Source organism: Antennarius striatus, chromosome 4 (genome assembly GCF_040054535.1).
Source record: "Antennarius striatus isolate MH-2024 chromosome 4, ASM4005453v1, whole genome shotgun sequence".
NCBI classification, from domain to species: domain Eukaryota; kingdom Metazoa; phylum Chordata; class Actinopteri; order Lophiiformes; family Antennariidae; genus Antennarius; species Antennarius striatus.
Window position 1 is genome coordinate 5,638,302 of NC_090779.1, and position 13,406 is coordinate 5,651,707.

A 13,406-nucleotide genomic window follows, 5' to 3' on the forward strand; every position below is an offset into this window, starting at 1 on the left:
CCTTGACATGTTTTGCATTTAAATGATACGTTAGGCTGGATCTGCTTCAGTGATATGAAAATTCTCTTTTACAAAAGGTACAAATAATAATAATAATAATAATGATGATGATAATAACAACAACAACAACAACAACAACAACAACAACAACAATAATAATAATAATAATAATATGGATTAGATTTACATAGCGCTTTCTCAAAGACGCTTTACATCGGATCCATTATTCATTCACTCCTCATTAATACTTGGTGATGGTAAGCTACGTGTGTAGCCACAGCTGGTCTGGGGGCGTCTACAGCGCAGATTGGCAGTTTTCACTGGTCTGAGTGGGCTTGCCTCGCTCTCCTGTGTTGCTTCCTTCTCTGTTGTCAGTAACCCTGCTTTTGACTAGTGGCTCAGGTATGAAGTGACGTGTCACTGCAGCCTACGGGTCCCTCAATGGGCCAAATTTAAAATGCTTGGGCAATGATTTGCCACTCGTGATTAATTGCGTAAATTTTTATAGCGTGTTAATTTGCAGTGTAATTAATTAATCTAATTAACACGTTAAACTGACAGCCCTACAAAAAGGTAATCGAAATACATGAATCCCTCTAAGATAACATGTAATTGATAAAGGTTATCTCATCTTAATTAATAAAATAATGTTACGAAGGGATGCGCTTTCTTTCATTCACTTTGAACATCTCTCTGATGTGGAGGTAACTTCCAAACTGAGCTACAATAGAGGTGTTTTTATTTTAATGCTTCCTGAATTTAATAGAAATACATTTTGAATTGTATTTTGAATGCAACTAATGAGTATGAGCTAGTTGCATGTTATGTAATTCAACATGTCACAGTAGGAAAGTCACAGATGATGATACATTAAAAGACTAAAAGAAGTGTCACTATTGCTCGGACACAATAGAACTGAGCTTTTTTGCTATGAATTTCATTGTTTTTCCGTCTGTGACAGGAAAACATGATAGCTGTGAGATAACTCTTTCATGTTTTTTCTAAGACTGCATGCTAGACCACAGTTTACATAAAGTCATATAAAAGTCTCTAGCCATGCAGGCAGCCAAGTGATGCTGTAATTTGATCATTAATGCAAGCAAATATTACCTCTGAACCAGTGAGACTCATAGGAAAGAGATGAGCAGAACAGCTTTATATTCATTAACTAGATTCAGCATAGTTCTTGTCAACTGATGGAAAGTCAGAGAATCATACAATTATATTGCAATTCTTCATGAGGAAACCATGATTGTTTGTATTTTCTGAGGGGACAGACCTGGAAGATCACTCATCAGCTGTACTCTCATATGTAACTTTCTGTGCTGAGAATGTGATCATCGCAGGCGTGTGGCAGGGGATAAAAATACTCATTACAAACACAATTCCACAATGGACCACACAGACAGCTCTCATCCGGACACCCTGACCCAGTTCTTTACCCATGTCGGCTCCTGCAGCAGTGAGGCTAACATTGATCCTGCTCTACCAGGAATGGACAACACCATTTACCTGCACAAACATCAGGTCAGATCCACCCTGTGCAAAGTGGACACGAGGAAAGCAGCTGGTAAGGACGAGTACTGAAGACATGAGGACATGGAACCACGTTACCCTCCCTCAAAGACATCTAAACTAGTATCTATACACACTAGCTGCTTAGATAGCAGCTGACTGCAACCTGACACCAGTGCCACTTAGAGCAGGATAAGCTTTAGTCTTAAAAGTAATTAATCACAAATGTGTGTCAGTGGTCAGTGGCATAGCTGTTTGAAATTAATTCGCTTTAGTTATGAGACAAATAATCATCCTTCCTCTCAGCCTTTAGAGGCCTCTTTAAAGAGGCTGCATCATTTTTACATTTGAAAGTTACAGATTGCCTGAGTCTCAGAAAAAAATTGTACAATAACTTGTTATTGTATGATTCACAGTATAGCCTCTATACATTTGATGAGTCTCAACTAGTTGTATTGTGTCGGATATATACTATGGAGAAGATGAATAATGTTCAGTCACCTTGAAAATCATCTTTCCAGGGGAAACTAACATGACAACATATCATGTTAAAAAAACAAACTTGTAGAAATTTTTTTTTAGAAATGGACAGATGGACATATTGATGACTATACAGTAATCCCTCGCGCATTTGTGCATCAAAATGTGTGACTTCCCCTCATCACAGATTTTCAGTAGGTATTAGTAAGTAACGAGTAAAAAGGGTGCACTGTATTCCACTTCATTCAGTTTTTATTCCTAAGGTTTTTTTTCATTTGTGTGATCGTGACCATTCAATTGCTGTACTGAATAACATTTACCACTTTCCAAATCTTTACTTTTGCCAGTAAATGATAACATATCCTAAATAGATTGTATTCACCTAACCATAATTGTATTGGTGATTAATTTTCCATTATTGTTTCTAAATCACATAAAGCGTACTCATCATATTTAATAGTCTTCAAGAAACATTTCTAAATTCTTCATACAGGTAATCTACATCTGAGGGAATGACTACGGCGTTACACTGAAGAAATTCAGTGAATGAAAAAGATAAAGATGCTTGCCTGGAGCTTTCTGTGTGTGTGTGTGTGTGTGTGTGTGTGTGTGTGTGTGTGTGTGTGTGTGTGTGTGTGTGTGTGTGTGTGTGTGTGTGTGTGTGTGTGTGTGTGTGTGTGTGTGTGTGTGTGTGTGTGTGTTTAAATGTTGTAGCAACAAGGCTACACACCCAGTCCACACAAATCAGAAGTGTCCTAATAAAGTTATTTCTGTGTCTCAATAGAAACATAGCAGGACATGTGGATGCATTATGACTGTGGAGGTGGATCCCCTCTAGCATGGTAACACTCTTTGTGAATGTATGTGTTTGTGTGTGCTGACTAAGGACTGCTTGTTGTTAGAATAGTTGTGGTTTCCAAACCAAGCCCAATCCTGCAGCATCATAATACTTTTTTATGAAGAAAGTGACACAGATAGAAGCCATCCAACTGCAGACATGCTGTCACCTTTGAAATCCCTCAAACCTTCTTTCTAATTATATATGATGGAGTTTTAAGTGGAGCAAGACTGAGTGATGACATAGAACTGAAAAAAGACAACACAATGCCACACAGCAGACGTCAGACACCTGACAACTGTTATCTCTCTCCACACTCTGCCTTCATTTCACTCTGCAAACACCTCATATCACATTAGCTGTTTGACCAGAAGCCATTACCACTAACACACCATCACAAACTGGGGCCACAGCTGTAGAGCAGCTAAATCCAATAAATCCTATAAGATTCGGTGCGGTGACAGGTGGATGTCTACAGACAGAAATGTGACCAATGTGATATCCTTCAAAGAGCTGCACAGAGGACAGGAAAACAGAGACCTTACTTTCTCGACTCTCAATCATACGGTGCTTTCCTCCAAACATGTTCTTATTCAAGACATTCAGCATTAAATTAGTGGAATATAAATAGTGACAACTGGACATCACAGGCGTAGTCGGGGATTTGGAGTTGTGGCCTTTTTATCAGTCTTTACAAAGAGGACAAAGACTCTGTTGCAGAGTGAACAGAGGGTTTATTCTGTGGTGCACAGAGCCTGGCAGAGCACGAGTTTACCACATTAATGACGTCAAGTCAAAAAACTGGAACAACTTGAAAGCATTCAGTGTTTGCTCTGCTTAATAATGGCAGCAAGCAAAGCAGGGACCTGATTGACCGGAAGCACAGGAGAGGTGTTGATCTGCTAATAATAAAAAGACAATCAAACCACAGTTCCTTCAGATCCTGAGAACAACACAGAGTCTGCAGCTATGCTAACAGCTTTAAGAGGATGTTACAAGGCCTTACACCATTCCTGCTTCATGTGCCTTCAATTGCCCCTTGGGGACAAATAAAGTTTTTTGAATTTGAATTTATGCTAACGTTATTAGAATTTTAGCTATTGCATTTTGCATTACAATTTATGGTTATTCAGTACAGACTTCAGTGGCGGTGATCAAAAGGAATACAATATCTGAATTTTATCATTTGAGTCTCAGACAACATGAAACTGAGTCTGCTGTTGAAAATGTCTCATTCAATCTTTTAATTCATGGCTTTATTCTTCAGATACAAAATACGAAACAGTGGAAAAATAAAAGTCCCCAGTCCCGCCAGTGGTTTGGATTTGCTGCATGAACCAATCCTGACTTTCTGGAAGATTCTTTTTTGCAAGTGATCAAACTGATATATCCTCAAATGAAAGTCTAACTAAAGGAAAGAGTTCTGTTAACTTCATGCTAGTTTAAAGAGTAACCTTTATCTGACTTCCTTTATCTGACTGTCATGGCTAATTCAGCAGCGTTGAGCTTTGGCCTGTAAAATCTATGCTGTTATTGGAAAACCTCTTGGGAACAGAGCAGAATGAGTCAGAGGGAGTCAGACTGAAACACCCGACGTGAAACACTTTGCCACACCTTTATTTATTAATATACAGCAGTCATTCAGTTTGAGGAAAGTCAAGACGAGTAAAAAAAGAGTCAACGGGACTTGCTTAAACTTGGATGAAGATGTTTGACCTCTCATCCTTCTTGTACTAGGAGTGTTATAACCTCATAGTGACTGTACTTGACTGTGCTGTGACATAGGACTGCCCTTCATTCCACCACAGGCCTCCATTCGGATGTGAAAACTCTTCTGGGGTCTTCGTCACTCCAGTCTGGTAGCACAAAGTGTTTACAAGTCCAGTCCTGAACATCCTGAATTTTACTACACAGATGATTTCAAATGTGTTTCATATTTAGGATTAAAAATCTGGATAATAACATCAGTACTTTCCTAGTTTAACTTAAATCCGGAGAGACATTCCAGACCAACTGATGGTGCTGCTAGGCAACAGGAAACATTCTTTGGATCGTACACTGCTGCTGACAGAAATGGAATGTAACCTCCAGCTCTTATTTAAGAACAGAAAATCTAAGTCTATTCTTAAATAATCTGGTTTTCTTTTCCATCGCTTTGAATGTTGTGGCCTTTTGTCTTGCGATACCCATGTAATTCCAAATTTTATCACATGACTGTTTCTTTAAGGAGAAATTACTTGGAAGTTGAGCTGCTTTAGACATTTACTTTTCTCTGAATGGTATCTTTATATGTTGTGTATACATCTACTTTTCCTTGACATCACAACTCAGAAAACATAAACTATTGCTGCCAACATCATCTCTAGCAATGCTGGAACACTACAGAAGAGGGGGAGTAACAGGACAAAAAATGATGCAACACACAGCAAACAAAGCTTATGGAACGCTTATGACATGTTAAAGAGGAGGCAGAGAAAAAAAATAATGCTGACACCTCTCACTGAAGCCAGTGTGCCACAATGCCTTCCAAAATGTAACAAAATATAACATTGGTCAAAAGCAGACTTGTGGATCCCATCCCATCTCTCACACACAACCAAACAGGAATCTTTAAAGAGAACTTTTTTTTTCCAAGTCCAAACAGTTAAGAGCCTTGGGCCACAGATATTGTTCAAAAGAGGTTTTTCAGTATGTGTTACCTGCTGCAGCATCTCTTCCGTGGAGGCAAGTTTCTGTCGGTGCTCCTCCAGAGAACTTTCTAGGTCTCTGATCTTCTCTCCTTGTGCCTCCACCTGGTCGGTCAAAACGCTCACCTGACAGGGGGGAGGAGCATTGACTCTTAATTACTGAATGAACCAGATGAAGAAAATGATGCACAACAAACATTGTTCTTGTAGCAAATACAAGTGTGATCTAAAATCTAAAGGAGTCCTTTTGGAATTGTCTTCTCCATTGCCTTGTCTTATTTGTTGACAGTGTTTGTACATTTTTCTTTTTTTCCTGTTTTGATCCTTTGCAGATTGAAAACGGTTGGGGACGGATGATTCCTGAAGCTTTTCAGCTTCATATTCTGAGTATGGATTTCTTCAGATATGCTGGAACAAGTTGGTTGTAGATAGTTGCTGAGGAAATAATCTTCTGAACAAAATCTGACTTTCTGACCCTAAACAACTGCCATGCCAGCATGGATCATTCACGTCCTTACAGTAAGTCTAATGGATGGATATGGATGGGAAGGCTGGTGGGATCTCTGCTGTGTCTCCTAACACAGTTTGTTCTCTTATATTTCTGTGTTATCGTTATGAAGTGGTGGTATACAGTATGTCCATGTAACACATGCTGCACACACTCAGTGTGCAACGACTGACTCACAATCTGTTTCCGACTGTTTTTGCATTATAAGTGTCTGGTTAATATCAGTTGACACATCATTTAAACAACTATTAAGAAATCCCAGTAGAACAGAAAAAAAGCAAACCAACACAGTGCATATTATACACACAAAATACACACATACTGTACATACAGCTATAAAAAACAGACACAGAGTTATGATGTGGCAATGATTAGTTTGTTGGAAGCACATTTCCTAACTCCACACCACTCCAAAGTGCACAAACACACACACACACACACACACACACACACACACACACACACACACACACACACACTCTGGTATGCTTCAACTCTAAAACAACAGACAACTTTTGCACCGAGGAATGTGTTGCACATTTACAACAATCTCTGACAAACCCCTCACCTCTTGCCACATATCACACGCTCACACACCTTCCAACTCTCCTTCAACTCTAAACTCTGCCAAATCTGTCTGACAGCAGCTGATTTTCTGTTACTTCAGGTCTCCATTTTTATACCGTTGCAGCCGCGTCCTGTCTCACAGCTATTAAGAGTCTCGTGTAGACTCTCGGCTTCACATGGAGCAAAAATTCTAAATTACAAAGGAAACTAGAACAAGTGACACGACGGTAGAATGAATCACTAACAGCCCGGGGAGTGAATGACTGAGAATGTGAGTTACATCTAAATACCTACACCTTAAACATGGATCAGACTAACTCCTCATAACTGTTATATCTATCAAAACACAAGAGATGTTAGGTTATAAAACAAGAACACAATGAAAAGTAACAACTCTCATGTGAGGGTATAAACTCTTACCTCTTCTGTGCTCTGTCGATGAGCTACACACACACACACACACCTACCGGTAGTTCTCTATTAGTCCAAAGGGAAGTAAACTACTATGTGCTGCTGTGAGTGCGTGTGTGTGTGTGTTTGTGTGTGTGCCTGTGTGTGAGAAAGCAAGATAATACCAAAATGACACGCAGTTGAAAAGAAAGTAAAGTAAGAAACTTGGAAAGGGACAACCTATCAATACCCAGTCAAATCCCCTGTAAGGAAACTAAGCCCCAGTCACCTCTGTGTCAGCCAATCACAGTGGGTGCTTGACGAGGAATGTCACACAAGTAGGTGTGTGTATGAGTGTGTATGGTGAGGACTGACATATTTTATTTAATCTAATCCAGAGTTGTGCATGTGGATGGTGCCGTTTAATATTTTAGAACATTTTTTTAATTCAAGAAAATTAACAAAAACTCACAACCTTAAGCAGCGTAGAAAACAAAAACAGGCAGGTGAGGAGGCCTGAGGTGGATTCAGGTGGGAGGAATGTAAGATGACAGATGTATGAACCGGCTATTAAAGTGATCTAAGAGCATATGTTGAGGAGATATATAATCTTCTGCTTTACCACAAGTGCTGATGTTGATATTCACTGTAAAAGTAAATACATGTTCAGACATTTGGAAAATGTCCTCGCATGTTTTATTGTGAAACGTGAAATATCAAAGAACTAGGGCTACAGAGTAGAAAGTGAGCTTTTATCCAGTATGGCATTAATTATTCCAGACAAATCACTGGCGTACTTCATAGATTTGAAAGACAAAGTCTACATAAACTCGATATTTATGTTTGTGCTTTTATTTTGTAGAATATTTCTGCTTTTATTTTGAAAGATAACAGTAAGAACTGACAGGAGGGGTTGGTAACTGCCTGGATCAGAACCAGATAATTCATTCATTTAAATTATTTTGTGATTAGATTATGCTTTCGCTTTGGTACAGACTTCTAAACTTTTAATTTTGATCTGAAACTAAACTGCAGACGTACAGAAAGCAGACTACCTTCAAAAGCTGTCAAAAGATGAACAAAAACAAACGGAAGAATTTGAAACTATGGAGGTGAAGATGACAGGAACGTAATTAATGGTGGCCTGCTGACAAAATCAAGTAAGCTGGAAAAAATAAAAATAAATTCTCTGAAACTTTAAATCTATTTAATGTGGATGAGAGAAAGAAAGCAATACCTAAATATAAGGAAACTGAGGAGCAGTATTAAAAGGTGTTGGATGCTACTGATAAAAATGGTGCATCAACAAATGAAAAGGAACACTTTTCCTATAACAATGACTTAGACAGAACTCTGTACAATCAATCTTCTAGTCTAGGGAGATGTAGTCCATAAAGGTGGTGGCGGCATGAAACGTTCTGCAGTGTGCTTGCAGAAACTGTATGAACCCAACCTAAGAAAAATATAGAGTACAATATATACACAAATTCTAGTTCAAACAAAATGAAAATGCACGTGGATGAATTTTAAACAAAAACTTCTGTTATATAAAAAAGGTCACCTTAAGAAACCTATAACCTTTACAGTTAAGCGACAATAGCTATTAACATCTCAAATACTCTGATGTTGGTAGAGTTCTGACCTGTAGCACCAGAGACTCCTTGTCTCCTTCTAGGCGGAGCAGTCGTTCCTGGTAGGTCTCATTGTTGGCTGGAGAACACAGGTTCACCTGGATGAAAACAACAATTCTAGTTAAACTAAACTTACAAATGAGCAACAAATAATAAATTCCAAAATTGCAAAAGCAGCGGGAAATAAAAAGTCAAGCAGAACTACTTTAACCTTGTGTGCCTTTAATGTACGATATAACATTTCTTCATCGTAAGAAGCATGAAATCAAACAGATGAAACAATTTTGTTTCACAACCTCCATCGCCAATTATAAATTCAAGGGAAACATTTATTTACTATACGTTTTGTCACCTTCATCAACTTCTATCCACATAGCCCGATTTTCTCTAGGAGGTTCAAGCGACAGATGAATAAATGAAATGTTATAAAACCAAAAGTTGGCTTTCTCTGTCTTGAAGCTTTTTATCAACTTTTTTTTTTTTTTTTGGAAATAATAACTTTACCTTACTTTAACACTCGTTTTAGCATACTTAAGGTAGAGAGTCATTTAATATTCTACATCTTTAAATAAAGTCGGTGCGAATCCCTTCAGTGTCAGGTTATCGTCTCCCTCACTGTCTGAATCTGGGCTGCTGACTGCTTGTAGGGATCAATTCAAACCTCTTGATCACACACAGCTTATCTGATCAAAAGTAACTGATAGGCTAGAGCACTCATGATTTACTTGTGTTAAAGGTGAAACCTGTATTTTATCATGGTAATTTATTTAGCTCACTTCATACTGAACTCTGCAGTCCTTCATGCGCTGATCGGAGCTGAACTGCTGACTCAAGCACGAGGAGCTGACAAAGCTGTTGATGCTTAGTGAGCATTACACACGATCTTGTGACGGACTGAACTACCGTTAATCCAGTAAAAACACTTTTTTTCAAGGTTGCATAATGAGTTTCACAGAACCACAACATTGGCATCTCATAGGCCAGCAGCCATGTCTGAAAAAAACACTCACATGGCCAAGTATGAGGAAAAGATGTGTCACACCGCATGGAATTACAAATGCTTTCTAATATGTAGTTAGGTATAGTCTGTAAAGATCTTTCCTCTAGGCAGAGGCTTTTTGCCTGTTTTCTGGCTCAGAAATATTAATGTTACAGTAAAATTAAGTATTCTGCATAGGATAGAATGAAAATCCAGCAGAACTATTTTTAAAAAATCTAGCCACTACCAAGTGATCTGATCAAGTCTGACCTAGATGAGAATCAGCAGTGCAGCTCTCATTTCAACTCCAAAAGACATTACGAAAATGTTCTATTTGTGTTTTGGGTAATTTCAAGCTAGAATTCAGCATTATGTGACAAATTCAATGCACACCTCTGTGTGGTCACCCGCTACTATAGCCTCAAGGACCTGCCACCAATTCAGGAATCATGAAAATGTCACCCAGAGGAGAACCTTCAAAGTCTGATGTTTCTCAGTTCTACAGTTTTAGCTCATTTGTTTTATAGCCTCCAACTTCAACCCTGTTCACAGCTGCTGACAGCTGTTTTTAGTAAGAGTGCTCTGACAAACCCACAACACACATCGTGTTCTGCACCAAACAGCAGATAAAGAGATATTAGCTGGTGGACACAGTGGAGCATTTAAAGACCCGTAGATTTCTTCTGGGAGTTGGTGGAGGCTAAAACAAAACTTTATCAAATGATAACTTCAGTATCGTGTTTATCAGGTGCTCCTATGAAGTAAAAGTAACCAGAAGCCCCGGTGGCAGCATTTATACAGCACAAAGTTTAAATAAAGTTGGAACAAACTGACAACTATGAATCATTTCAAACTTACTTTATAACGATTACCTCTGTCATGTGACCAGTGGTTGGTTCCTAGTAGGATTGCTATAACCTACTGGGTGTACTTCCAACAAACAAACAAACATGGAGCCTGCGCCAGGAAAGAACCCATTAAGTTCTGGGGTGTGTCCGGACACAGGAGCATATTCTGGATTGTTTTCTTTAATATTTGCAAAGCGGACACTGGGCTTCAGTAGGACGTAGTGTGACTAAGCCACTGTGGCTCAGTGTAAAATAATTGAGTAAGCCACAAAAAGCCACATTCTGTGTCCCAGACAGCGGCGCCGTGCCGACGAGCAATTTTTTAGGAAATGGGGTTGTTTTCCTGCATTCTGGTGCATTCTGAGGGCAAAATCTTCTGTTCAGTTTACCTACAAAAATACACTAAAGTCAACAGTTCAAGCTCAACTATCTTTATTTCTATCCTACTTTATTCAGGTATAAATGTGAAATTCAACAATTGAAAACTTGCATTCACTATGTGAAGATACAGTCATACAAAATATTACTCAATGTTTACTTGTAAGTTTTACTTAGACTAGAAGACATTTTAACATTTTAATGGTCTGTCACCACTCCTACCCCCTCTCAGCGTTCACCATTTGTTGTTCAATTGGAATTCTAACACAAAACCTACTAAAATACACTCTTTTCTCATTTTCTTTCGATCGATCGTCCTCGGCTTGTAGTACACCAGCTTGCGGGTTTAGCTTGTAAAAATAGAATTCTTTTTTTTCTATTGGACGAGAGGAGGTCATGACCCGAGTGCATATTTAATGATCGGAAGCATTCGGGTCACTTCAGTTATTTCCGTCGGCATGCGTGCCGCCTAGCGAGAGAAAAAGTTTGTTTTCTTCTGTTATCGCTTGGGGATTTTCGCGAGTCCAAACAAGTTGTAAGTTCTAGCCTTTTTTTTCCTTAAAATAAGAACACCACTGTGGCTACACAGGCTAAAAACCTTGTAGCCACTCTGGAATTTACTTCGCCTATGGCGTAGTGGCTATCGCAAGCCCAAGTACGGATATGGTAGACTTACAGTATGTGTTCTGTCTAGTGAGTTTCTACAGAATACAATGTTTCATACATTAATTTACCTCTGCAGTTATGGCACAACAGTCAAAACCACAGCCAAAGCACGTTGGTTAAAGTACAGTCTAAAATAGGACCTATAAATTCTGGAGCCAACACATGTGGCCCTTCTAGAAGTCAGTATTTATGAAAGGCTCTTCCTGCTAGCATGACAATGACCTAGTTGTCAAGAGAATGTAAACATCTGCATTTCATGTAAAGAACAATGGTCACAAACAGTCTCACCTAAAAAAGGAGTCCTTTTTAAGGCCAAAACAATGTTGAATTTTAAAGGAATAAATCAGATACAACTTGTAATAGATTTGTTGGTTGTGTTAGAATACATAGACAGACAATCCTCAAATCAGCATGTAATCCTTGATCCGTCTGTTGCTGAGGTCAGTGGGTTCAGACAGACACTGACCATATGGACACTTTAAACCTATCAACATTAACTAAACACAGAGCCGAGGAGTCAGAGGAGAGAGACAGAAAGAAGGTTTGAGACCAAAAGACTTGAATCCATGTTTAGAATAAATGTCACAAAAGCTGCATTGTGAGCACTGGTGCAGTCAGTCCAGTGGGAGATGTCAGGAAGTATGTGAGCTATGCTGTAATCACAGACGTTCCCATCAGAGAGGCAGGGACATGTCAGGGTGGTGACACACCACTCCGAAGGGCTGATGAAGACAACCAGGCCCTTCTGGTTCTATCTGCATGTTTTCACCAATTGAATAGTTAGGTTCCATAATCAGCAATGTTCCGTGACTGGTGCAAATGCTATAAAAGTCACCAAAATGAATAAGTTTCCTGCAGCAGACAACATAGCTTGTAGATAAAAGAAATGACATCAATCAAAGTGGTACAGTCTAAATTCAGTTTGACTCTTAAACCTTGTGAAAACAGCTGTGGCCAGTGGAGTGGGCGGGATCCCTGATGACATATATATGATCCCACTGTAAATGAATGCAAGACAGAGCCGACTGGCTTTTGTTAAGATATATAGTTTGTAGTGCAGTACATGATTATCAGGAAGCATATATAGAAACCTTATCAATGCACAAAATAAAATAACAAGTGACATAAAAAATTTCAAAAAATGTAAGTAAATATGTAGTATGATGAACGTATAATGTAAAATAGTTTTTAAAAAAAAACAATAAAACGGTGATTTATCCAGCCTCCACCCATTCTCAGCTGGGATAGACTCCAGCACAAACCTACTACCTGTATCTGGATGAATGAATGAATGAATGAATACATAAATGAAGAAAAGAAAAACACAGCAAATAGTAAATAGCAGAGAGTAAATAAGTTCATAACAAAAACAGAAACTGAAGTAACTTCAAATCCTGTCATGACTTTTACTCTAACTTTATATTTCACTTGAAGTATGGCTATTTTTTAGGATTAAATCATTCAAACTCAAATTTTTCTATATTGGGGGAAAAACCTGCAACCTTCATAGAAAACTGAATTACTTGTTGTTCTTTATTTTAGTCCTGAGCACTGATGAGATTTTCTCTTGAAGCTTGTCATTTCAGATTTAAATATGTCCTTCCTGATAGTATTAAAGATGTAAACATGATTACTGCTGCTAAACAAAGTAATAAAAACGGCAGTTTATTATTTAGTTGCCTTAATTTAGGATCATTTTGTGCATCTAAAGGTTTCATTGGACAAAACAAAAATACTAAAGAAACATAACAGACTGTTAATATGAACTCACATATAACTCATTGTCTGTCTTTCTGTCTAACTTTTCAGTTACCTTAGTTTAATTATATTGTATTTTATTGATTTCTATTATTTTTTTCATACTTTTGTATTTATATATTTTTTATTTATTATTGCTCTTAAAATGCGCAAAAAAGCCT

At 38.3% G+C, this 13,406-nt stretch overlaps 1 protein-coding gene across 13 annotated transcripts in view; it reads right to left on the bottom strand.

Annotated features, from left to right (window-relative positions):
* The window catches only part of ppfibp2b (PPFIA binding protein 2b), a 77,523-nt gene that overhangs the window by 22,731 nt on the left and 41,386 nt on the right, over positions 1-13,406 (bottom strand). For 9 of the 13 annotated variants that reach the window (XM_068311989.1, XM_068311994.1, XM_068311992.1 and 6 more), the window contains 2 exons: positions 8,628-8,714; positions 5,533-5,646 (listed from right to left, as the gene is read on the bottom strand). In XM_068311989.1, the coding sequence (XP_068168090.1) occupies positions 5,533-5,646; positions 8,628-8,714 (201 nt within the window). Of the gene's footprint in view, positions 1-5,532; positions 5,647-7,015; positions 7,158-8,627; positions 8,715-13,406 lie in introns of those variants that run through there. The other 4 variants (XM_068311991.1, XM_068312000.1, XM_068311996.1 and 1 more) reach the window with 2 other exon arrangements.